General features: G+C 48.9%; 1 protein-coding gene across 1 annotated transcript in view; it reads right to left on the bottom strand.

Annotated features, from left to right (window-relative positions):
* Window positions 1–4,511: 4,511 nt before the first annotated feature.
* The window catches only part of LOC136932546 (potassium channel subfamily T member 1-like), a 35,174-nt gene continuing 13,312 nt past the window's right edge, over window positions 4,512–26,373 (bottom strand). Inside the window, exons 5-33 of the mRNA XM_067227679.1 lie at window positions 24,040–24,119; window positions 22,794–22,899; window positions 22,537–22,599; window positions 22,376–22,424; window positions 21,726–21,785; window positions 21,327–21,401; window positions 20,940–21,023; window positions 20,330–20,424; window positions 19,915–20,095; window positions 19,144–19,308; window positions 18,884–19,020; window positions 17,127–17,190; window positions 16,763–16,871; window positions 16,449–16,557; window positions 15,963–16,112; window positions 15,280–15,509; window positions 14,166–14,379; window positions 13,000–13,105; window positions 12,651–12,823; window positions 12,054–12,125; window positions 11,729–11,863; window positions 11,015–11,126; window positions 10,696–10,797; window positions 10,065–10,148; window positions 9,810–9,938; window positions 9,240–9,260; window positions 8,713–9,016; window positions 5,723–5,807; window positions 4,512–4,652 (exon numbers count right to left, since the gene is read on the bottom strand). Coding sequence (XP_067083780.1) covers window positions 4,520–4,652; window positions 5,723–5,807; window positions 8,713–9,016; window positions 9,240–9,260; window positions 9,810–9,938; window positions 10,065–10,148; window positions 10,696–10,797; window positions 11,015–11,126; window positions 11,729–11,863; window positions 12,054–12,125; window positions 12,651–12,823; window positions 13,000–13,105; window positions 14,166–14,379; window positions 15,280–15,509; window positions 15,963–16,112; window positions 16,449–16,557; window positions 16,763–16,871; window positions 17,127–17,190; window positions 18,884–19,020; window positions 19,144–19,308; window positions 19,915–20,095; window positions 20,330–20,424; window positions 20,940–21,023; window positions 21,327–21,401; window positions 21,726–21,785; window positions 22,376–22,424; window positions 22,537–22,599; window positions 22,794–22,899; window positions 24,040–24,119 — 3,427 coding nt within the window. The 3' untranslated portion in view covers window positions 4,512–4,519. The remainder of the gene's footprint in view (window positions 4,653–5,722; window positions 5,808–8,712; window positions 9,017–9,239; window positions 9,261–9,809; window positions 9,939–10,064; window positions 10,149–10,695; window positions 10,798–11,014; window positions 11,127–11,728; window positions 11,864–12,053; window positions 12,126–12,650; window positions 12,824–12,999; window positions 13,106–14,165; window positions 14,380–15,279; window positions 15,510–15,962; window positions 16,113–16,448; window positions 16,558–16,762; window positions 16,872–17,126; window positions 17,191–18,883; window positions 19,021–19,143; window positions 19,309–19,914; window positions 20,096–20,329; window positions 20,425–20,939; window positions 21,024–21,326; window positions 21,402–21,725; window positions 21,786–22,375; window positions 22,425–22,536; window positions 22,600–22,793; window positions 22,900–24,039; window positions 24,120–26,373) is intronic.

The following is a 26,373-nucleotide window of genomic DNA, read 5'->3' as shown; positions in this document are numbered from 1 at the left end:
TTATAGGGAAACTTATTGATACACAGCATGGAATTTGTTTGCAGCGCTCATGAATTTCTTAACAGTCTTGGCTCCATCGAGAACACATCTAGAAAGACTGCCGTTCTGTTTGACTGTGCATTCAGTATTAATCAAGTGGATTTGTGTTCATGGATAGTGAGGGAACTCCTGTGAACAAACACTGCTAGTTGTCAAGGGAACAAGGCAATCCAGTTGCTGAGAGGTGCTTTTCTTGCGTGACCAGATCTGCAGAAGCGCTCTCTGCTGGAGAAGGAGACGGAGGTGAAGTGTGAGAGCCCAGCAGATCTGAGAGGTCAGCTGGTCTGGAACGTGTCCAGGTGTGTGACACCAACTGCCCACCCCGTTAGTCCCACGTTGATTCCACTAACATCAGATAAACCTGTTCCCCAAATCCCACCCTCGGTCACAATCCCTGCTCTCATCGCAATAATAGGTAAGTGTTTTAACACTGGAGCCAGTACATTTCTGCCTCAACATTTGACACTTTCAAATATATGGTCGAAAACAAAGTCAGCATCCCAGGGTAAATTCTGGAGGCTGTGCATGAGCATGTCGTATCCATGTGGCCTCTTGACTGGGTCGTCTCTTTGCAGTGGTTCTGTGTGTGCTGCTGTGTGTGGTCTGTGCTCTGGCCGGAGTCTACGGGAGGAGGCGGAGGAGGAAACAAGTGAGGCCTCAGCCGGAGATCAAAGAGGAAGAAGGTGAACCACAACCGCTCAACCCCCCGAGACAACCCTACCAGAAGTGCCCTGAGGAGATGATGAACTGGGACTTGGAGTGCGTCCAAAGAGTCCCTGGGATTGAAGTCCGAGCCAAGTCGGCCAACGCTGTGCTCTCCACCTCCCCGTTCTGTGGAGGAGGGAGAAGACGTCACGACATGGAAACTGAGACAGAGGGAACCTCACGTAAACCAACACCCACAGAGGAGAACAGCTCCGGAGAACAAGGAGAGGAATTAGGAGAAGTTTACGGAAACGTAACAGCTCAGGACACCGACGAGGAACTGAAAGCTCAGAGACGCCTGACTGACTTTATCAATGAAGGGACCCAGTACGATGATGGAGATGTGTCAATTTCTGGAAACGGCAGCAGAACCATAACCAAAGCTACTGAAGACACAGAGACCATAACATACCTGTCCATAGGAACTGACCTGACCACACCAAAGACTGGCAAACCAAATGGTCTCCATGGAGAAAGCAGGGGTCCGATAATACCGATAGGGAAGGCCATTGGCAGAGTCTCCACCTGGCCTCCCACCTATAGCCAGTGGGAAGCCAGATGTGCCAATCAGGGGGAGGGGCTGAGCTCTTTTAATGTGCCTGAGCCTTTTCAAGACTCAGTCGTCAAAAGTGACGTCTTGTCAGAAGATGGCACCATCATTGTCATGGAACCTGTTCCTAACGACATGCTATCACCCGAGGGCTGCAGAGGGGACACAACTGTCGAGGAACGATCTGGAGAGCCTGTTGAGGAACCAGTTGAGGCTACTGTGAAGGAACCGGCTGAGGAACCTACTGAAGAACCTCTAGAGCCGGATTTTGAAACAGCTTCCTTAAATTATGATCCGGTTTCAGAAAATCTGGTCATCTCAATTCCAGATGCCACTGAACCACTAACTGGATCTGCCAAGCTACAGTCAGAACCAGCTAATTCTGCTGAGTTTCAAAGTGGGTCAGCAGAACTTCTATCAGATCGACCATATTCTACTGAACCTCTAACTGGATCTGCAGAGCTTCAATCAGAACCCCCAAATTCTACTGACCTTCCAAGTGGGTCAGCAGAACTGCTGTCGGAACCGTATTCAACTGAACCTCTACATGGATCATCTGAGCTTCAATCAGAACCTCCAAATTCTACTGAGCTTCCAAGTAGGTCAGCAGAACTGCTGTCAGAACCATATTCTACCGAACCTCTAACTGGATCTGCCGAGTTTCAGTCAGAGCCACCATATTCTACTGAACCCATCACTCCGGTTGCTGACCTTCAGTCGGAACCACCTGGGTCTACTGAACCTCCAGTGGAATATCGGCAATCTCAACTATGTCTGGTCAGCTTTGAGACAGCTTCTACTGAGTTTGACATCAGCCCAGATGGGGGTTCTCAATCCACCGTTGCGCCCACTAAGCCACAGTCAGAACCAATCACTGTGAGCGGGCCTTTATCTGGAAAGACACCAAGCCAAATCAGTAAAGCTGAGGAACTCCAGAACGTGTATGAGGACACCACAGGCCTGACAGAGAGTGGGGAAAAGCAGAAAACAACGTTTGAAACTCCCACAGGGGAAGAACCAGAGATCCAGGTGATCGCTGGCAGCTCACAGTCTCCCCCTAGTGGTGGCTCCCCAAACGACGAGAATCTCCTGGCGAACAACGAGTACGTCTTCGTCGGACTGCTCCAGGAGGTGGTTCAGAACCGAGGACGCAGGACCCGGGAGAGATGGAGACAGACACACAAGAACCAACAACTCTACCGGCGCAAAGGACAGGACTTGAACTAGTTAGCAGAAGTGGAACTAGGTCATCTCTTTCTCAATTGACTTTAATGAGCATCTCGACTCTGTGCTGTGCCAGCAGATAGAAAGAACAGTGAGTTTTTTTTTGTGTTTGCTTTATGTGTTTGCTTGTGTTTTGATGTTTGTCTTGTGTTGGAGATGGGTCTTTCCTGGTGTAAATGGCTGGGTGTAACAAGACACATTAACCCATGTTTCTTGACAAAGGAGTGAATAACTCTACTTCATATTGATTCATTATAACCTGTACAATGACATAGATCAATCAAATGACAATTTTTAGCAATATATTTTTTCTGACACTGAATAAATTCATTTTGATTTTTCAATCTCAGGCGGCTGCATGCAGCATTTATTGATTCATAATTTATACATTGTCGAGAAGTACACCGACTCCTGTTAGAAATAGTACAAAATGGATCTGGTCTTTTTTTTAAACAAATAATTTAAAAAAATTATATCGTAAGGACGAACCGAACATTTTGATACACTGGAGGACATGCACAGTCCAATACAAATATACAGTATCAAACAATACCATTTAAAATTACGAGCAGGAAACAACAAAAAATCAACAAATAATCATGTAGTAGTCATGATGATTCACACCAGTTGTTTGGCTAACTGTACAAAAACATCTGATTTTAGCGAGCTTTATCTAAAAACATGCTTTTTGTGTCAGCATGCCCTTATATTATAGTATGACCTTCGTTGACAACAAACGGTTTGAATGAATGCTGCTTCCTAAATGCCCCGTGGGTTGAAGACAGGCTGTACACCAATCCAAAGCTTCCGTAGGTTCGCTGCCAGTCTTCATCTGGTGTAAACTGCCCCTCCGAAGGGCTTGGCTCGTTGTGGAACAGTTGAACACAGTTCTGTACTTCAGCATATCATCCAGGGAGACTTGGTCTCCACTACATCGCCCTTTACACAAACAAATGGCACATACAATACAAAACACAATTCGGTTTACAATGGCACATCATTTAACTTACAACTAGGATTCCATGTAACCCAGGTGATTTGTGTCTGGGCCATCCCGGATCCAAGCTGTGGCTGTTGCTATTGTGTCTTGAGCAATACTATCTGTCTTTATTGTATAGTTCACAATTAAAGGGTCATGCTATAATGCTCTCTAGAAAAGCCCACAGAGTTTAGTGCAAAAGTAGTTCAAGTCCTGTTTCATCAATACATATAGCAAAACAATGCCAACACTGTGCAAGTGAATATTTACAGTGATGACGTCATACATGTTAGTAAGCAAACAATATTCTAATAATGATATTCCAAACATATCTTAACTCAACATTGAAACACCATAATAATATCGTCAACATTTTTGTAAAGATAGGGGAATCTCTTACACTAACAGAAAATGTGATCTTAATAACATACTTTAAACTCAATATTTATGGAACTGAACAGTTATGGTACAATAGTCGTGTACCTTCCCACTGATTATGTAATGAAATGAGTGATGTGTTGGCTATGAGAAAAGTTTAGTCAAAGATATCAAAAGAACAGCGTGCAAAACATTTGTGGTTTAACTCCACAGTATGATACATTTTCTCTCGATAATCTCTATTTACTATTTACTCTTGATTTACAGTCTCACAGATGAAGCTTTGTTGTGAATGCCCACCACCGTGAACGTTAATTTAATGGCCCTTGAAGTCCTTGACATTTTTAAGGATGAACAGTTTGTGCTCATAGCAAAAAGTTGATAAACATTATGAGGAAAGCAGGGTCTTGTTCGGGTTGGGAGTTAAGGAGTTTGAGGGTTAAGGGTTAGAGGGTTTTGGTGAAGGAGTTAGAGGGTTAAGGGTTAGAGGCCCTTTCCGGCAGCCTCCTTACAATAGCAGCTCAGTTAAACATCCTCTGGGGTAGGGGGGTGTAGGGAGAGGAGTTGGGAGGGCGATGGAGGGAGAGGGGAGGGGGATGGAGGGAGAGGTGCCCCCCCCCCCCGTCTAATGACATGGTGAGGTCTTAGAGGTGGGTCTCGTCTCTGCTCTCGGTGCCAAACTCATGCTTGCTCCTGCTGCTGCTGGACTGGCCGGCAGGCGCCGGGCTGCTGGGCTCATCTGGCACATGAGCCAATGGGTCAGACCGGATGATGTACCTGGAGGAGGAAGAGAGAGCAAGGCTCTTCATGTATATCCCATTACTAAGGTCTGGTAGGTCATCCTACATCATACAGTTTATAACTATAACTGTCGGGTAGGTGATCCTATATCACATCCAATGGCAGGGTTGGTAGGTGATCCTGTATCCTATCCTATAACTGTCTGGTAGGTGATCCTGTATCCTATCCTATAACTGTCTGGTAGGTGATCCTGTATCCTATCCTATAACTGTCTGGTAGGTGATCCTGTATCCTATCCTATAACTGTCTGGTAGGTGATCCTGTATCCTATCCTATAACTGTCTGGTAGGGCGATCCTATATCACATCCTAACAGGTCTGGTAGGTGATCCTATATCCCATCCTAACAGGTCTGGTAGGTGATCCTATATCCCATCCTAACAGGTCTGGTAGGGAGGTCCTGTATCACATCCTAACAGGTCTGGTAGGGAGGTCCTGTATCACATCCTAACAGGTCTGGTAGGTGATCCTATATCCCATCCTAACAGGTCTGGTAGGGAGGTCCTGTATCACATCCTAACAGGTCTGGTAGGTGATCCTATATCCCATCCTAACAGGTCTGGTAGGGAGGTCCTGTATCACATCCTAACAGGTCTGGTAGGGAGGTCCTGTATCCCATCCTAACAGGTCTGGTAGGGAGGTCCTGTATCACATCCTAACAGGTCTGGTAGGGAGGTCCTGTATCACATCCTAACAGGTCTGGTAGGGAGGTCCTGTATCACATCCTAACAGGTCTGGTAGGGAGGTCCTGTATCACATCCTAACAGGTCTGGTAGGGAGGTCCTATATCACATCCTAACAGGTCTGGTAGGGAGGTCCTGCATCACATCCTAACAGGTCTGGTAGGGAGGTCCTGCATCACATCCTAACAGGTCTGGTAGGGAGGTCCTGTATCACATCCTAACAGGTCTGGTAGGGAGGTCCTGTATCACATCCTAACAGGTCTGGTAGGGAGGTCCTGTATCACATCCTAACAGGTCTGGTAGGGAGGTCCTGTATCACATCCTAACAGGTCTGGTAGGGAGGTCCTGTATCAGTGGCACGTACACTACATCGTTGAGCTCCAGCATGGTGTCGGGCGGAGGGTTGATCAGCACGTAGGACAGAGTGTTCTGATGATCGTTCATCTCATCTGGAACAGAGGGGAGAGAGGGGACCTTCACAGCATCTCTGCAGCGATGACACACTCCATTAAGCCTCAAATGTACCATTAGACAACTGGAAGGATGTGATTTACAGTGGCTCCCTTTCCTGCAGCTCAAAGACTGTTTGGAAAAATAACTCATTTACATACTGTTACTGTCACATGTCCTCTTTTCTCTTCAAGTACGTTATGAAATCAAATATTTTGTTGTTGTCCCCAAGTTGCTTTGACTGGAAGGGTGGTGTGTGTGTGTGTGTGGGGGTGGGGTTCTCCAGAAACCCACCTGATTGCACCACTTAAAATGGCAGGCCGGTTGAAAGAGAGAGAAAGTCTAACTGTTACTACCAGGGCGAGGCTTGTTCAGAGGTAGGCCCATGCTGCCATACACGCAACCATGCGCCAACACTCCAAACCCACATGCAGACCCGAGTCCGCACGGTCGCTTCCGGCACATTCCAGGGTCGAACAGGAACGCACAGATCGCCGGCGACAGGAAACGACGTCACCAGGAGCCAGGTTGCCATGCCAACACAGTCGCAGCCCCCGCCACTCAGGAGTTGACCACACCCACAGACAGAGAGAGAGGGGCATGCTCGGGCAGACGCCCCACACACGGGGCCAAACCACACCAGAGTGAAGCAAAACCCCGATGGTAGTGTAAGGGTTAGGGTTATCCCTTGGTAGTGTAAGGGTTAGGGTTATCCCTTGGTAGCGTAAAGGTTTGGGTTATCCCTTGGTAGTGTAAGGGTTAGGGCTATCCCTTGGTAGCGTAAAGGTTTGGGTTATCCCTTGGTAGTGTAAGGGTTAGGGTTATCCCTTGGTAGCGTAAAGGTTTGGGTTATCCCTTGGTAGCGTAAGGGTTAGGTTTATCCCTTGGTAGCGTAAAGGTTTGGGTTATCTCTTGTTAGTGTAAAGGTTTGGGTTATCTCTTGTTAGTGTGAAGGTTTGGGTTATCCCTTGGTAGTGTAAGGGTCACCCATTGGTTTTCTTAAGAGTTAGGGTTAGCAAAGTGTGGAAGGGCTCTAGTTCTGAGCTGGTATACCAGTGTACCAGATAAAACTGTGGACCCATCTACTCGCCCCAGGGGTTTCTATATTTGGAAAATGTTTTACATTGTAGATGTTTATTTTTTTTGTGTTGCCTTGAATGAGTATGTGTCCAACTATTATACTGTATTGAATGTATACTATATGTTACTTGTATAAAATGTATAAATATATATATATTTTCACTTATGTACACACTTCACTGTACTGTGTATGCCTACATATAAATAATGGCACGATGACCCTCCAACCATGGATAACATGGGTAATCATAACCTTGTGAACACACACGTATTGTTTCTGCTCCACTCTGCCCCCCCCCCCCCCCCCCCCCCCCCCACCCCCAGCGCCCTGCAAAATAATCCAACACCCTGCAGCAGCAAAACACTTCGCTGACATCATCAGGGAGCGCCAACGCCAGTCAACACAATGCAGAGAAACAGAGAGAGAGAAATGTATCTGGACAGCGCGAGAGGCAGAAAGACACGTGTATATATTATATATAAATATATAGAAAGAGAGACAGACAGACAGAAAGAGCGAGAGGCTGCTGGTTTGCCGTTCAGCCAGAACACAGTCATGCAGTAGAGAAGGATGGTCGTGTCACCAGCTAACCTGACGGCTTGGTCTCCTCTCTACTCTCTGTAATGCCCTGCAACTCTAAGCAAGTCAGCACGGTTAATCCTCCACAGGCTACACTAAGGGTTACATTCAATGACACATTGGCTCCATCTTTGTAAATAAACAAAACAGATAGGTTAAATGGAAATATCTGTAAATGATCAATAACATAAAATATCTGTAAATTATCCATAAAATGGTTTCATAATAACCTGCAACCCCCCCCTTCCTTGCCAAATCCTCCCCCAGAACATCGTTCGCAAGAGGTAACAATATTCTGACATAGATGACATCCAAACAGACTTCACGCCACCATGTCAAACAGAGACACCACTTAGTAAATGTGTCGCACGCTGTAGGAGTAGTAAGAGTTACCTTGTAAATATCCTAGATTTACTCGATTCATGACATCACTCGCTGTTAGATTAGCAACATCCTCTACAGGATAGAGAGAGAGAGAGAGAAAGAAATAAAGACAGAAAGAAAAAGAAGGAGAGAAAGAAACAAAGAGAACGAAAGAGAGAAAGAGAGCGAGAAAGAAAGGGTCAGGCAAGAAGTGCAGCAGCATTTCTTAAGCTCGTGCAGTTCCAGTCAGATAACAAAACGGATTTATTGCGTGAGAATCAAAGCCATTATCTTTGAACTATTTTCGGATCAAAAGCGAAAGCAAGGGGTGTAAAGCTGGGTAACAACTGAAAGATGCAGGTGGAAAGTGCTACACTGATTCTACATGCAGTCTGATAATGCTACATGCAGTCTGCTTTCAAAGCAAACTTTCCAGGGCTATGGGGTTCATGCCATGCATTGTAGTGACTTGGTTATGCACATCAGAAAGGTTTGGTGTTTTATTTTGGTAGAATGGGGATGTTCACATGAGACAGTAGGCAATGAGATTACAGTTAAGGTGTGAGATGTTATGAGGCAAATCCAGAAACTACAACTCTACTTGAACGGATGAATCCCTGTCAAAACAAGAGTCGTACGCTCAAATGTTCAAATCAACAAAGCAAATGTTCTAATAATACTATTCCATAGTATTATAATAGTTTCAGCGATGAACACCACGAACACTCCATTTGAACCCCCCCGATTAACGTGACCCCACGAAAAAAAAGATGAAAATGCATATCCACGGTTCATTCTGTCGATACAAAGACACGCCACAAACACCCCACACTCATGAACCCACTATACACCCCCCCCCCAGCCTGTCCAGGAGCCCTCACCATATCCCACGGTGGGCAGACCCAGGTGCTTCATGCGGTTCTTCACCAGCTCCGACAGCTCCTGGCGCTCCGAGCGCCGGTAGAGGTTGAGCCGCTGCTGGGAGATGCGCTCGGTCCGGCTGGGGGGCTTGACGCTCTTGCGGCTCAGGCGGCGAGCCCACTGCAGGCTCTTCTTCCGGAGGAGCGGGTGCTCCGACTGGTCGCTGGCCGAGGAGCTCCTGTGGCGGGGTCTCTCCTTCCAGGACCCCTGGCGGTCGGGGCCCCTGCGCTCGTCGCCGTCTTCGATGTTGATGGACACCTGAGACTAGGGGCAGATGGGGGGAGAAGGGTTCATAACAAGGTGTGTTTGTGTGTGTGTCACCAAAACAGGACCAGGAATCCATTCACACCAGATCACATCAAGAAGGAATTCATGACTCAAACCAGAGGCTTTGAAGCTTCAAAGAAAAAAAGCTGCAGCTTTATCTTTGTGAGGCAAACCTTGGGGGAATGACAGGTACTAATGATGTACGAGGGTGCCATCTTACCTGTGGGTAACTATCCTTGAACTGAGAAGGACAGACAGGAAGCCAGACAGACAGGAAGCCAGACAGACAGGAAGCCAGACAGACAGACACAGACACACACAGAGGCACAATAAAGGATGGAGAGCAAACAAAACAAGCGTTAACATTCCAAACAGCACTGACCAGTTTTGAGAATAGTAAATACACCATTTACTTCACATGGTCAAGAAGCGCAATGGTATAAGCAGTAAATAAGCCTGTGGTGTCCTCACTCAAATGACCAAGAGGGGAGGTGTCAGATGTGTGATTCTGACATTTATTATGTCACTAGATCCAGCATGATGATGACATGAATCCTGGTATAAACATGACAACACTATATGAGTAACGCCAGAGAAGCAACAAGTAAGGAATGTTGTGGTTGGGAGAGGAGAGAGAATAATTGTAGGGGAGGACGATTTTAAGTAGCGGAGGAGATGAGGGAAGGAAGGAGGAAGGAAGGACAGAAGGGAGGAGGGAATGAAGGAGGTAGGAAGGAAGGAAGGAAGGAAGGGAAGAGGGAAGGAAGGAAGGGTGGAGGAACAGTCTCACCTCAGAGGACGAGAACATGTGGGACTCAGTGCGGTAGATGCCTATAGGAATCTCAGCACTGGAGGAGCACAGCTTCTGGAACAGTCTGCCGTACGTCCGGATCCACAGGTCCTCCTCTGTCACCTTCACCTGAGGAAGGAACAGGAGCTCGCTACACCAACACACACAACTCTCCCTTCATCCATTCACACACTAAACCAGCATACATGCTGGGTACTGTATGGTAGCCAGCTACGTAGCTGAAGCTTGACTCACCGCACACAGGTATCCAGATCCAGGCGTGGTGTCCAGCCCCAGTAGTAGTCTGGCTATAGCAATCATATAGTCCTTCACAAAAGACTGTCAAAACAATAAACATAAATCAACATGAAACCTTTTTATAGAGGTGTGTCACCTGGTAGTACAAAGTATCTATCCTGAACACCTGGTAGAGCGGAGTATCTATACCGAACACCTGGTAGAGCAGAGTATCTATACTGAACACCTGGTAGAGCAGAGTATCAATACTGAACACCTGGTAGAGCAGAGTACCCATACTGAACACCTGGTAGAGCAGAGTACCTATACTGAACACCTGGTAGAGCAGAGTTTCTATACTGAACACCTGGTAGAGCAGAGTATCAATACTGAACACCTGGTAGAGCAGAGTATCTATACTGAACACATACCTGGTAGGGCAGTGTATCTATACTGAACACCTGGTAGAGCAGAGTACACCTGGTAGAGTATCTATACTGAACACATACCTGATAGAGCAGTGTATCTATACTGAACACCTGGTAGAGCAGAGTAAACCTGGTAGAGTAGAGTAGCTATACTGAACACCTGGTAGAGCAGAGTATCGATACCGAACACCTGGTAGAGCAAAGTATCTAACAACACATACCTGGTAGAGCAGAGTGTCCAGCATACTGATACTGAACACCCGGCCTGCAGCAAACGGCAGACGAAACATAAATGCCAGGTTGGAACCCTTATCACGCTCTATCTGCAGAAAGAGAGAGAGAGAGAAAGAGGGGTAGAGAGAAAGAGAGACAGAGAGAGTAATAGAGAAAGGGAGTGATAGATGGATAGAGAAAAAGGGAGACAGGTAAAGAGAGAGCGAGAGAGATTAAACCCCACAAGCTCTGGTCACCCTGTCTCCCAGCCTCAGACACTCAGAGAAGGGAACATGGAGGGCTGCAGGACCCTGGGGAGCTCCTCACCTTCTCCAGTTTGGACAGAGCCAGGGAGTAGCAGTCTTTGGCTCTGAACTGCATGAACCTCATGTTCGAGGGATGGGTCAGCTCTGTGATGATGCTGAGACTGGGGAACAATCTGTGGACACAGAGATGGAGGGGCGGAGAGAGAGAGAGAAGGAGTGAGAAAAAGAGAACAAGAGGGAGATAAAGAGGGAGAGTGTGTGTGTGTGTTTGTGTGAGTGAGTGAGAGAGTGAGAGTGAGAGAGAGAGAGAGAGAGAGAGAGAGAGAGAGAGAGAGGGAGGGAGGGAGGGAAGCGAGGGAGTTTGAGAGTGAGCGAGAGCACAACCGAAGCGAAAACAAAGGGAGGGGGAGAGAGAGAGAATGAGAGAAAGAGAGGGAGAAAGATAATGAGAAATGAAAGAAAGAGAATGGATGAAGGGAAGGAGAGAGAGAGAGAGAGAGAGAGAGAGAGAGAGAGAGAGAGAGAGAGAGAGAACAGCAGACAGATTGAACGCTTTGGGCTCGCTGGCAACCCTCGTACCCATGATGCATAGCTTTCATTCCAGCCTACTTGATTACGGAAAAAGACGGCGGCTGTTTACAACGCGTGCTTCCTGAGGCCGTTCTCTGTTTAATTATTGAGTCCGTTTAGCGAATATCAAGCTGCTCTGTTAAGTAAAGGGAGGCTGAGCTCTCCAGGGGAGAGAGGACACGAGGACGGCGGCTTCCCCGAGCACCTGAACATGGTCTGAACGTTGACGATGGTCTTGGCGTCAGCCATGTAGTCCTCCTCAGCGCTCATCGTGCTCTCCTTGTCCACCACCACCAGGTTGTCAGCGTAGATGATGCCACACTGCAGCAGGTTGTCCAGGCTACCGCACACACACACGCGCACAAACACAGACACGTGTAAACACACACGCACGCCTGCGCATAGTATGATCCGACAATAGACACTTCTGTCTGCAATTCAGTGCAGATGTAATGGATTCGAGTGCCGAGGTTGAGATATTATATAACGGCTATTTATAGATGGAATGGCCTCAAAACGAATAAACCTACTTATCGATGGTTCCAGCCATGAAGTAGACCATGGGGAAGCAGCAGATGGCCTCCAGGAAGTGGTTGTCTGGCCTGGGAGAAACAGGAAGCAGAGGCTGCTAATTACTGTGAAACATTAGCAATTAGGCTACGTACATTATCACATAAAGCTGTTCTCATCTGGAAAATCTTCATGCTTGTGTCACAGACATGGAGGTATGTCTTCCAATGTTACGTTTTTATGGTCTAGTTCCAAGATGAAGAGGTCTTCAGCCTTTGAAACCTTTTGACCAAATATCTGCCAGCAGTTACAACCCCTATGCTCTATAATGACAAAGTTATCATGTAATGTTATTTGCACACACAATCACATAAACTGTCAATCCAATCTATCTTTATCTACATAGATCTACCTATATATCCAGATTATGAACAAATCTCAATCCATTATTGCATGACATTAGACCCATTATGGATGTTCCAGACGACATAATCAGATCAACATAACCGTAACTGATATTGGATCCAGGCTTTCATCCAGACCGACAGAAACACCCAGATTATCATCCATACCAGACATCCATCCAGACAGGACAGGACGGATGGACGGGGTCTTACGGGTAGTCCAGCAGCAGCACGAGGGGGTTCAGCTCCTTCCTGGGGCGGTAGTAGGCCCTCAGGGGCACGATGAAGTTGTACAGGCCGTTCCCGGCCGTCTCGGCGGACACGATGATCAGCTTGTTCTTGAAGCCGTAGGCCTTGGCGTCCTCAAAGCTGTTGTGCTTGCAGCCCTGAGTGCAAACACAGTTACCCGTCAGTGAGCCCCCATGAGAATCCTTTCCGTTACTGCGTTTACTCTCAAATGTAAACGCTGAGAAACCTGTCCACTGTTTAGGAGACCGTGAATACGCTTGGGTTTGGGAGCTGTTGGGGGTTGGGGTTTGTTCGGTCCAGGCGTCCAGCTCACCTTGTCCAGACGGAGACAGCAGAAGGGAGCCTTCTGGGGGAGAAGGTGGCAGAGGGTGGGGGAGCTTCCGATGTACGGGGAGTTGGGCGGGTAGCCTTTGACGAAGCTGGAGCGAGACACACGGGAACAACACATCACGATGCGGACGCGAGCGTGAAGTCTCGTTTGGAGAAGGTGCAAGGCTGTATTTACATCAAAGCACCATACGGGGGCAGTGTGGGACCTCGGGTGGAATCTGGGATTTCCGAGGTGGATTTTGTGCAGGGTGGTGAAACTGAGCACACACCCTTGGGGAGAGGGGCCTAATGGAGGGTGGGGGCCGGAGGGACGGACCTGAGCAAGACTGAGAGAATGTTGGCAGAGCAGGCATGCACTAGCTGAATGGGAGGGTGACAGTTTCGGAAGCAAACACACACACACACACACACACACAACCTGAACGAATCTCCATCCCCTGAAGCACTGAAATGTTTCAGTGGGTGTTTCAGTGTGTGCGTTTGAGTGTATGTGTGTGAAGAAAGACCAAGCATGGGTTTATATAACAATGGTCTGGGGCTCAATGTCGGGCATGCGAGGACAGACAAACAAAGGCGACAGGAGAGTAACAGAGAAGCAAGCGAGACAGCTAGACATAGTCACGCAGGACCCAAGATAAACGTCCTGAGGTGATTTAAGGGCAGCGGGGACCATAATGACTGGTCACCCCCTTGAAACAGACCTTCCACTTGTCCCTCGTTTATCCACTTTCATCGCTAGAACATCATTTCCCTCAACTCGTCGTGACACAGTGATTACTTAACAACACTCAGTTCATCGCTCCCCATCGCGCCCTCCGAGACAGAGGTCACGCCTACAATCGCAGGCAATTCCCTGTGCTCATGGAGTGTGAAGACAAGGTGTCGCAGAGTTGACATTTATGGGAAATCGTTAGCTATCGCTGTCAACGTTTTCAACCATTAGCCGCGAGGCTACGTTATTACATAAAGCTGTTCTCGTCTGAAACGCTTGTGTCATAGAGATGGAGGTGAATGTGTTCGAACGATACGCTTTCACGGTCTAGGTCCGAGATGAAGTCGTTAGTGACAGTGGTCAGAGTTTTACTGTCGCAAACAAAAACCCACAATGCTACTCCTGCTTCCTCCTATTCCGCGATTGGATATACTCACTCTGACCCCACCGAGCCCTCCTCTTCCGATTCGTTGGCCTCGTCCTCTGATTGGTCGCTGAGCAGGTCGCAGGGCAGGATGGCGGCGGAGTCGGCGATCTCCAGGACGGGGGCGATGCTCGGCCGCCGGCTCCCGCCGCCGTTCTCCGTGGGCGGAGCCAGCTTGCCGCTGTCCTCCTCGGGCTCCGGGTGCTGGAGGTCCATGGCCACCGTACCTGTCACACGACAAGGTGACAAGGTTAGGCATGGGCTTGGGAACGTCGTCGGATGGTTGCTAGAACGTCGTCAGATGGTTGTTAGATGGTTGCTACAATGTTGTCGGATGGTTGTCGGAAGGTTGCCAAGATGCGCCTACAGGACTTCTGTTATGTTAGCTATTATAAACGTCATCAAATGCACATGTTTCCTATGAAGGCCATGCTGCTCATACGTGTCATTGTCCTATGAGTCTGTCTGACATACTGTAGCAGGCCTCAGGGAATTATAACTGAACTGCATGACCCTCAGGTAAAGGCATTGTGCTGGAAAACTTTGGCAAGACATGCAAACCACACAGACACTGTGCATACATTGTACAGGTCTGTGTATTCATGTATTATCATGTACATGATGTTGTGCTGTATTTGTGCAGGAATATATATGAAGTGCATTTAGCAAAGTACAAATGCACTTCACCAAATAGCTACAATAATGAGTCTGTGATTAGCCTACAATGAAAAGATTTACTTCCAGCAATAACTGGATCAGATTATGCCAACCTACTAACAGTGGTCCACACAAGTCTACAGTACTGTGGTTGCAACATGCTCACACTTACCATAAGAGGTGGTCTGATCGACTTTAACACGTCAAAGAAAACACAAACACACAACCAGGTCAGCCATGAAAGTAAAAGAAGCACATCGTGTTTAAGAGGCTCATGCATGAGATAAGCACTCGGCACCCTAACACCAAGACACCCAACAGCCTCGCAGTCGACGAGGGACCTCCCTCCTCCCTCCTTCCTCAATAACGTCCTCCATGACTGTCTCGCTCCCTAATCGACCCCTTTCTATTCCTCCCTCCCTCCCCCCCTCCCCCCTCCCTCCCCCCCTCCGCCGGCCCCCCTCCCTCACCCATGCTGGCGATGATGCTGTGCACTGGCAGGGAGGGGGCGTCGTACAGGCCGGCCGACGGCAGGCCCCCCTGCTTCTCCTCCTCCTTGAAGATGAAGCTGGAGTTCTCCTCCTTGGTGATGTTGATGTAGTAGCAGGTGTCCGGGGACGCCATGATGTGGCGGGGGCCCGGGTTCAGCAGGATGCTCTTGTTGTCCTCCCGCTTGACGCCAATCAGACACACGCCGTACCTGAGGGGAGGCGAGGGGAAGGGCAGCTTCATCCGAGGAGCCATCTCCGTATGAGTAATCATTCGTGCAGGACTCTAAGAGCCTCCTGATGTCAAACTACAAAATATCAGTCTAGTTCAACTAGACTGATTGGCCAGCTCAGTTGTCTTGACCTAGCTAGAACTTGCATTACATTTACATTTAGTCATTTAGCAGACGCTCTTATCCAGAGCGACTTACAGTAAGTACAGGGACATTCACCCGAGGCAAGTAGGGTGAAGTGCCTTGCCCAAGGACACAACGTCAGTTGGCTTGACCGGGAATCGAACTGGCAACCTTCGGATTACTAGCCCGATTCCCTCACCGCTCAGCCACCTGACTCCCACTTGGTCTAGCAGAACTTCTAGCTAGACCTAGCTAGTCCCTGCAGCTAAACTAGCATCCTCTCCCTGAGGGAGTCACAGCTCTACTCACTTCTTGTGAGCGTGGAAGGAGGCGTAGGTGAAGCTCTTCCCGTCGTACTCCCCGAAGAACTTGCTGTCAGCCAGGCGGATGTGGTAGACCTCGTTGCCCGAGCAACGTCCGTAGGTCCTCTGCCACTGCTCGGGGGACATCTGGCCCTCCCTGCACACGGAGACAGTCACCACGGAGACAGTCACCACGGAGACAGTCACTCTGATCTCTGGACATGGAGACAGTTCCTCTTAGGCGATGGAGAGCAATGTGTGTCTGAGCTTGTGGAACTGGGACCATGACAGGAAGACCGTGTTAAACTTGAGGTGGATCTCATCAAACTGTCCCTAACCCAAACCAGCACTGGATTTTTCCCAACAGCTTCCTCCATCTCTAGAAAAATATCCAGAGCTGGATTTACAACAAGTCAACCAGCAGAGAGGGTGATGTCACCTAGGCCAGTACCTGTGACCGGGGGAGCCGTAGCTGGCTATCTGGTGTACTCACTGTCCTCTGGAGGTATGAACGAGCAGGGTGACCAGGGTGGAGGTGGCCGGACACACACAGTTGAGGGCCAACATGGCGTACTTGAACTCCTCCTCACACACCACATGATCTGACAGAAACCAACCAGAACACAGGGTTGAAACCACACGATCTAACATAAACCAACCAGAACACAGGGTTGAAACCACATGATCTAACATAAACCAACCAGAAGACATTGTTAAAATGAGAGGAAGAGATGAAGTCCAAAAGAAGTACATGTGAAACGGTAAGAAGTTGAGCGGGTGAGGTAGAGAACAAGAGAGAAAACTTACCGGCGAACTTGACGTGGAACTTGTTTTCAGGTTTAAGTATCTGGACATAGAGGGGACAGTTGGGGGCGAAGTCCTTCACAGCCCAGGCTCTAAGGATGGTCTGGTGGTCCTAAGGCACAACACAAGCTCTCAGCCCACTCAGTCTTATCAACAACAATACACTATCACCTGTACCTACATAACATACTGACAATGCCATCAGCACTGACAGGGAGAGACAGTATGTTAAAACAAACATCTATCATCATATTTAGATCATAATGTCTTAAATCCCCATCATAATACGAATGAGAGTCAATTTGAAGTGCTAGGTTTGTGAGAGATTCAGGGGATTCACTGGTTCGTATGGTGGATGGAGACCTACTGCAGCCGTGCGGTCCGCCTCGTTCCTGCTGCTCAGGATGAAGCAAGCCTCCGCATCGTCCATCCTTCACAGGGTTACAGAGACAATAGCTAGGGTGAGACCCAGAGAGAGACAAGAGCTAGGGTGAGACCCAGAGAGAGACAACAGCTAGGGTGAGACCCAGAGAGAGACAACAGTTAGGGTTGGACTCATAGAGAGACAACAGCTAGGGTGAGACCCAGAGAGAGACCACAGCCAGGGTTACACCCAGATTGAGAGAAAAAATAGCTAGGGTGAGACCCAGATTGAGAGAGACAATAGCCAATGTTGCACACAGAGAGAGACAACAGCCAGGGTTAGACCCAGAGAGAGACAACAGCTAGGGTTGGACACAGAGAGAGAGCGAGAGAGAAAGAGACAGACGACAGCCATGGTTACACCCAGAGAGAGAGAGAGAGTGAGAGAGACCAGCCAGGGTTACACCTAGAGAGATACATGTAAGACAGAAAGTATAAACATGTAAACATGTAAGACAGAAAGACAGGTAGGTAACAAAGAAGGAAGGTGTGAGAGAGAGAGAGAGAGAGAGAGAGAGGGAGAGAGAGAGAGAGAGAGAGAGAGAGAGAGAGAGAGGGAGAGAGAGAGAGAGAGAGAGAGAGAGGGAGAGAGGGAGAGAGAGAGAGAGACAGGGAGAGAGAGAGAGAGAGAGAGAGAGAGAGGGGGAGAGAGAGAGAGAGACAGGGAGAGAGAGAGAGAGAGAGAGAGAGAGAGGAGGGGGTTATAGATGGGACATCGTACGAGCTGAGCAACAACACTGCAGCTCACATGGCCGTGCAACTGTAAACAAATGAGAAGTGATCCAGAACAAGAGGGGCGTCCAGGATCCTGTGTGGCCAGAGGCTCGTAGCCAGCATAGGAAGGACCTCGTGTGGTCATATCCTGTTCTGTGAGCACTCTGTTTCGACGCTGTGCACTCAGCAGTCTTATGGTGTGCATCCATGCATTCTCAGCGTAGTGGGTGAAGAGATCATGTTTACAGCTCTGGAAAGCGCCCACGCAGGCTTCAGTGAGCGGCGTCCTTCCCAGCTCCCCCCTCCTCGCTGGGGGGCACCGTAGCGCATATTCAGCACCCTACAGCTACAATGACACCAGCAGAAGCGTACTACGACAGCAGTATTGACAGGTCTGGCCTGGATGGGGCCAGAGCCATACTGATTTCAATCAGCCCTGCTCTTATTTGCCCTGACGCCTATGCTCAGGGCTATAATGCAAGAGGATGAACCGTGTTCAGGGAAATCTTGTTACACCGAGTTGGAGAGGACAGCCAAGAAGTAGACCCCACATCCTGGCTGCCCTCTCCCTGACATCAGCCCTGGTCTCTCCCAGCCACGCTGCTGCCAGAACTGCACCGTAGCCCTGAGCCAGAGAAGCTGTCTATGAGTCAAAGAGGAACTGAGGTGGTTAATTCTGTAGTTGTACAGCCGTCATTCAGTAATCATTCAAAAACCATTCAGTAATCATTCAAAAACCATTCAGTAATCATTCAAAAACCATTCAGTAATCATTCAAAAACCAGTCAGTAATCATTCAAAAACCATTCAGTAATCATTAAGTGGCTCTTCAGCATATGTATAGCAGTCATTCAGTAATCATTCGGAAATCACTCGGTATTCATCCAGTAATCATACAGCAGTTATACAGCAGTCATTCAGTAATCATCCAGTGCACATATAGCAGTCCTATAGCAGTCATCCAGTCATCATCCAGTGGTCACTCACTTGGCCCTCATCAGGTCCTGGTCCTTGAGAGCGGAGCCCTGCAGGTAGATGACCCTCTGAGACCACAGGGGGATCTGCAGGATCCGGCGGACCTGGATGTCCATCTCGGTGGGACACAGGATGACCACGTAGTAGTCCTGCAGCACACAACTACCGTTACCACTTCAGAACCAGGACCAGTACAGGGACCAGTAGACCAGGGTGGAAGTGTGTGTGTGTGTGTGTGGGGGACACTTGGGGTGAACCAGCCCCGGCCGTACCTGTAGTCTGGGGTGAGCGTAGAACTCGTTGAGGAAGTCCATGAGCAGGTCGATCTTGAGCGAGCTGACGCACAGCACCACGTGCTTCTCGGTCTGGGCGCGGTGGCGGCTGTAGTTTCCGCCAGACTTCTGGCGCTCCATCCACAGGTAGGCCAGCTCCTCGAACTGCAGCACAACGTCTCCTGTCAGCACACACACGCCCTCCAAGAGGACTGCAGACACACACCCTCCATCCAGGAGCACTGCAGACACACACCCTCCATCCAGGAGCACTGCAGACACACACCCTCCATCCAGGAGCACTGCAGACACACACCCTCCATCCAGGAGCACTGCAGACACACACCCTCCATCCAGGAGCACTGCAGACACACACCCTCCATCCAGGAGCACTGCAGACACACACCCTCCATCCAGGAGCACTGCAGACACACACCCTCCATCCAGGAGCACTGCAGACACATACCCTCCATCCAGGAGCACTGCAGACACACACCCTCCATCCAGGAGCACTGCAGACACACACCCTCCATCCAGGAGCACTGCAGACACACACCCTCCATCCAGGAGGACTAGAGATACACACCCTCCATCCAGGAGCACTGCAGACACACACCCTCCATCCAGGAGCACTGCAGACACACACCCTCCATCCAGGAGCACTGCAGACACACACCCTCCATCCAGGAGGACTAGAGATACACACTATCCATCTAGGAGGACTACAGACCCCCTACCCCACCACCACCACCCCAGGAGGGCAGCCCTGACCTGCAGAGGGAGAACCACCAGAGCCACACAGATGAGGATGACCACGAGCAGCTGGGAGGGCCAGATCTGGGGCGTGACGTCCCCGTAGCCCACCGTGGAGAAGGTGACGATGCAGAAGTAGAGCGCGTTGAAGAGGGACAGGTTCTTCCCCGCTCTCTCCAGGTGCTGAATGCCGCACGCCCTGGGGAGAGAGGACAGGAAGCGGTCACTCTAGATGGAAAAGGGGCTTCTTTTTTTTCGCACTGGCAACTCACAACCGCCGAATGGAGGGGTGTGAGAGGGGATGAGGTCAGGGGGGAGACCCAGGGATGAGGGGATGAGGTCAGGGGGGAGACCCAGGGATGAGGGGATGAGGTCAGGGGGGAGACCCAGGGATGAGGGGATGAGGTTGGGAGCGTGGATCAGAGTCACTCACCCAGTGAAGACCAGGCACAGCAGGGTGCAGATGAGGATGAGCACCTGGTTGAACATGGCTGAGTGAGTCCTCTGGATGGCTCGGTGGAGATCATTCTGGAGGGAGGGAGGGAGAGGGAGGGAGGGAGAGGGAGGGAACAGAGTTATCAAGCCTCCAATCTTAGTCCTCTAGTCTATCAGAGGCCATGAAAGTGATACAGTCAGGCAGGAAATATGACCTCATGCCAGATGGACAGCTACCAATTAACTCACTATATAATTCATGTCAGGTCAAAACCACTATTAAAACCACAACACCTGTATGTAGTGAAACCTGGCTCCAACTCCAAACGATAAGAGCTAATCTAATACTGGCTATCTGCTAATCTGATTGAGGCTATCAGATCGTCTGATACTGGCTGCTAATGTAATACTGGCAATCTACCAATTTTATACTGGCTACCAATGTGGGCTACCAATGTGATCTGCTAAAATGATACTGGCAATTTTTATTCTGACTATCTATAAATATGATACTGACTATCTGCTTATTACAGAAACTGGTCAATGCTTTTTTTTGTTCGTTGTCGGTATGATTATTGTATGCATTAAGAAAGAAATGAAGATCTTACGATCATATTTTCCAGGGCACACTTGGCTAACCAGCAGTTAAGAAACACTGGGATGAAAATATTCCTCAACGGAGGCCAGAAGATCTGAAAAGAGAGAAGACGTTTATGTAACAAATGCCGTCCGCACAAAAACCATCTGAAAGCCTTCAAAGATTCTTCCCTCTCCATGGACAAAGTCGTGTGTTATATATGACTGGCTCTGTGACACCCCAGGGTAATGGTAAGAATTCAATTAAGTTCTGTCAAAAACTCAGTTGGAAATGCTCCTGCCTGCTGCAAGATCAATCACAGCTGATTATTCCACATGCATCGTGCGGTGAATTCACAATTAGGTGTGGATTCAAGACACCATACGGTAAAGTTGAAATATGGGGCGTGATGGCTTACCGTGATTATGAATGGCACTGTGTTGATCATCTCAAGGGTGAAGGATATCTGGAAGATCTGCTCCCAAATGTTTCCCTGCAACAAACAACAGCATCAGAGTTGTTGTTTGAGATCTTGGCGATACATAACAATTACAGTAATAGGACCTGCATCACCAAGCAAAGCCAAACGTAAATGATTTATTAGTACTAAAACTCAGACGAGGCGTGAGCTGAAAAGATTTTTAATCAAAGCTTGTGGTTCTTTCACTTCGACTAATGCAGTGCTTCTTGCTCGAATCAATAAAGCGCTGGCATCGAGTCTGGCGTGCATTTGCATTGTAAAGGTCTGTTCATTTGTAGAGGGTTAATGATGTGTTTCAGCTGGCCGGCGTTGTGATGAGACAGCAAAGACATTCACCTTGTAGCTGAGGTACGTCAGGAGCATGGCCTCCAGGAAGCTGATTAAGGCCACTATCACCTGGGGGGAGGGGGGGAGGGGAGGAGGGGAGGGGAGATGAGAGAGGAGAGAGGGGGAGAAGAGAGAAGGGAGGAGTGAGGGGGGGGAGAGAGGAAGGAGAGCAGAGGGAGGAGGGAGGAGGGAGGAGAGAGGATGGAGGAGATGAGGGAGGAGGGAGGAGGGAGGAGAGAAGCGAGAGGAGGTGCGAGGGATGAGGGAGGATGAAAGGGAGGAGAGATGAGGGAGGATGGAGGAGGGAGGAGAGAGGATGGAGGAGATGAGGGAGGAGGGAGGAGAGAAGCGAGAGGAGGTGCGAGGGATGAGGGAGGATGAAAGGGAGGAGAGATGAGGGAGGAGAAGAGAGAGGAGGCAGGAGAGATGAGGGAGGGGATGAGAGAGCAGAAGTAGAAGGAAGGTTCTGACATTCATGTGTTCTGATGGGTGCACATTGGAGAGCAAACGGGTCATTTGAGGGCACTGTGTTCACAGCCAGGCTGTATCCTCGAACTCCCAACTCAAAACCTCCTAGACACGAATGCTTGATCACATACCGTGTGCCACACATTCTGAATGAGCACAACGTGGAACAATATTCAATGTAGTCCTCTTACCTGGATCGCCCATAGAGGAACCTTTCTGTTCACCCAAAATATCAACTCCCTTTCAAACCAAGACAAAAAGGACAATATAAATCATATGATCCAACATGGCTAGCTCAACACAGATGATTGGTCAGCAGATGATTGGTCAGTGGAAGGCTGAGATTACCTACCAGTTGATTTGTGTTGAATCGGTCACAGATCTTGTTAGATTGACAGTTGAACAGTTGACACTGCTGAACAACATCAATGACAGAGGAAGCCACTTAGGAAATGAAACCAAGATAAAATACCCTGGTTCAATAATATACTATATAATCAACACATCCCATCCAACACTTATTATACCCTGGTATGAAAAGTGGTATTATCCCATCATATAGTACCCGGTCATCCTGGTGTGATGTGTGACGTGAGAGGCAGGACTCACCAGGCAGACCGCCCCACCTCCTCAGGGTCATCCAGGGCCACTCTCAGAGCGTACAGGGCGCAGGTCAACAGCTTCAGGCAGAAGTTGAACATACGAATCCTCAGGCCTGTGGAAGGAGGGGGGGGGGGGGGCACGCTGAGCTGGAACCCAAGCTTCTATCAAGAACGATGCCCTGAAGTGCTTTGTAAAGGACCACACAGTCTAAGGCTGTCAACTACATCTCCCAGAAGGCTGTGGGGCTCTCCGTGGGGAGACGGCCTCCTTCCTGACAGGTGCTTCCCTCGGCTGCCCTCGCCGGCTGGGCTGACTGGTGTCTCTTGGACTTTGGCTAACACGTCTCTCTGCCTCTCTCCCAGACTGTCACCTCTCTTCTCCTCCGCTCTGTCACTTTCTCACACATCAAGCACCAATTGCTGACCCGACCTTGAAGCAAGGATTTATGTTTGGGGGTGAAGGAATGTCCCGGAATCAACAGTGGATATACTGTATGTTGGTGGAGGCTTGTGGGGTTCGAATAAACAACCTTTTGACCAGCAGGGGAGTTTGTGGTGGACTGACTGATGGGCATTAATGTGCATTCATTCAAAGCCAGGACTGCACACGCAATTGCTCAGCCCTCACACACACACACACACACACACACAGTCAGAGCAGTAGCTGCGTCTTCAGGTCAGAAGGTGGCACTAGCAGCACCATAGACAACGGCTGTGACGGCAGCCAAACCTCCCACAATGCACTGCCACGGAAAGTCCTCCGAGAGCAGTGCTTCACCAGGGTAACGACTGAACCGTCCAAAACGTCTAAATGAAAGGTTCAGCAGAAGTTTCACTGCAGGGCTAACCTGGCATTTCAAGAATGTTCTTTTGCGATTGTATGGGTCAGATACCCGGCAAATGCATCGCCACGAGCGAAAGGTGCATCACGCACACACACGAGGAAATACAGTTTCAATGTCCTTTTCTGAGAGACTAGCAATTCCACTGCGGCTAGAACTAACTACTTTGTACTGCAATTTCAAATGACATTGCCCTCCTCTAACAATGGAACTCCAGTATATGTTCCCTACCAGAGTCCTGTAATACAGAGCTAGAGTTCTAGAACCAAATATCACCCCAGCTGAAATTGGATGCGCGTTATCGGTGAAGGCTCATGCCAGCGCTATTAAAAATCTCATTTTGCAGCCGGTGAATCCCTCGACGATCCTTTTCACCTGAAGACGTATTTAAATCCCCTGCACAGTACTTACTGGACCTTTGGTTTTTGATGAAGAACAGCTTGAGCCTCTCTTTAAAGGTGTTCTCATTCACGTAGAACTCCACCTGGACCCTGGAGAGGAGAAACACAACCGTCATGACCTGTTAACAAGCAGGCCTTTAATATATGAATGTTAATTCAATTCATGATTTCGCTTCAAAAAGGAACATTTAAACATACAGACAGTGTGCTCTGAACCAGCACTGCCAATTCCAAACATTAGAAACTCCACATCTAGCATCCCCACTCAGCCCATAAGTCTCCCAGCAGCCACCACTGCAGTGCTGCATCCTAAACGCATTACCACCCTGACTGGCTTGAGGGTTCCTCACTCCTAATTGGCTGTGCCCAGCACCACCGCATGAACGCCTAAGAGCGACTAACGCAATCCACCAGGGGCTCAGGCGATCAGAAGATCTCCGAACAGACACTTAGGACTTCCGTCCCTGCATGACAAATCACAGTAGGCCAAGCAGTGAGGCGGTCATTACGAAAACAAACCGATTGATTAATAATTCAAAAGCATCCGGCGTTAAAAAAAAGACATTTATGACCACACGGTCTCCATCAGTGAAGCGTTTAGGCACCTCAGACGTAAGCTACTGTATATGATGAACACTTATGCCTGTTCTCCCATTTCTAAAGGGTGTGCTGCCTGCGATGCCGATGAAGCTCTTATGGGTCTAATCTCCGTGGTGGAGAACATTAGTGGTCCCTGCAGACTCTGACAACATGAACACTGGGTGAGCTTGAGGAGAAGACAGGATAACAATTACTGGAGCTTTAGGGAACAGGAGGGAGGGAGAGGGAGTGTGAGAGAGAGGGAAAGAGTTACGGGGGTATACGAGTGAAATGGAGATTGAGAGAGGGCCGGGGGTGGGGATAGAGAGAGAGAGAGAGAGAGAGAGAGAGAGAGAGAGAGAGAGAGAAAGAAAGAGAAAGAGAGAGTGAAAGAGAGAGAGAGGGGGGGGGAGGGAGAGAGGGGGAGGGGAGTGGAGATACAGAGAAAGAAAGGGGGAGAGGAAGAAAGAGGGGGATAGGGAGGTAGGTAGGGTAGAGAGAGAAAGGGAGGACAGAGACCGAGGATAGAGAAGGAAAGAGATGGAAAGGGTGGGCAGAAGAGCGAAGGAGAGAGCGAGAGAGCGAGGGAGAGAGACAATGGGAGAGAGCGAGAGAGAGACAACACAATATAATGCTATATGTAGTCAGACAGAAGAGGGCGAACATGCGTGACCATTAGACACACTGAGTTGACACAGCTGTCAGCACGCACGCAAACAAGACCTGATTCATTGTTTCATTTCTTTCTGAAATTCAATAAGATCAGATTACATTTTATGAGGTATTACCATGCTATAAGATAATAATAAACAAACTAACGCTTACCCTAGCCCTCTCAGTTTGGACAGAATAAAAACGTTCAAAGCGAGAGAGAGGCCAAGACAAGTATATGGCTAACAAAGTCAAACTAAGGTTGAAGAACTCGCAAAACACGCTCATCAGCAAACAAATGTATATAAATACTTGATTCGCTGACAACAGGGAATAATGATGAAAACTCACACGCACCACCAAACGCAAGCACGCACACTTGACAGACACACACATGAACATCAACCACCTGTTCTGCTGCAGGGGGAATTGGCCCAGGGGGATTGGCCCATATTGCAAAACAGAGCACCTAATTGGCCTGGCCAGGACAGACTGGTGGGCAGTATGAACCCTAACCATGCCCAGACTTGGAGACACTGGCGAAAACTGCCATTCTACCAGGCTCTCTGCCAATGCTCAGGTCATGGGAAACACATAACAGTAGCTGTGTTAATGGATCTGTAATATACCAAACCCTAATTGCAATGGCTGCTACACGTCACATGGATGTTGATATACATCACGAAGCGGCAGGTGCTGTGTGGAGAGCTCCTCTCCCAGCAGACTGTGTTAAGCGGTTTGTTAATCTCTGCATTCTCCCAGGCCATCTGTCTTCTGTACAACATCCCCTTCCCAGCAACACCTCTGGGTTCTTGCCTCTCCTTCCATGGCACCCAAGCAGAACACGGCTTTCTCCTCTCCTCCCTCCTTCTATTAGCATTTCCAACTCGCTCCCTTCCACACTCTGACATATGAAGAGCAGTAGCATAAATTACAGTCCTCGCATGGCCCTCAGAAGTGTGTCCTGATGGATTGTAGGGCAGTGGAGATGTCTATAAATATCCATCGCAGACATGAATATTAACTGTTTGGAACTCATGCTCTCTCTCTCTCTCTCTCTCTCTCTGATCCGCGGCTGGGTGTGAAAGCAGTGGTGAAGGAGAAGTGAGGCCGT

This window comes from Osmerus mordax, chromosome 24 (genome assembly GCF_038355195.1).
Source record: "Osmerus mordax isolate fOsmMor3 chromosome 24, fOsmMor3.pri, whole genome shotgun sequence".
In the NCBI taxonomy this organism is placed as follows: Eukaryota; Metazoa; Chordata; class Actinopteri; order Osmeriformes; family Osmeridae; genus Osmerus; species Osmerus mordax.
This window is presented reverse-complemented; position numbering and strand designations above follow the sequence as displayed.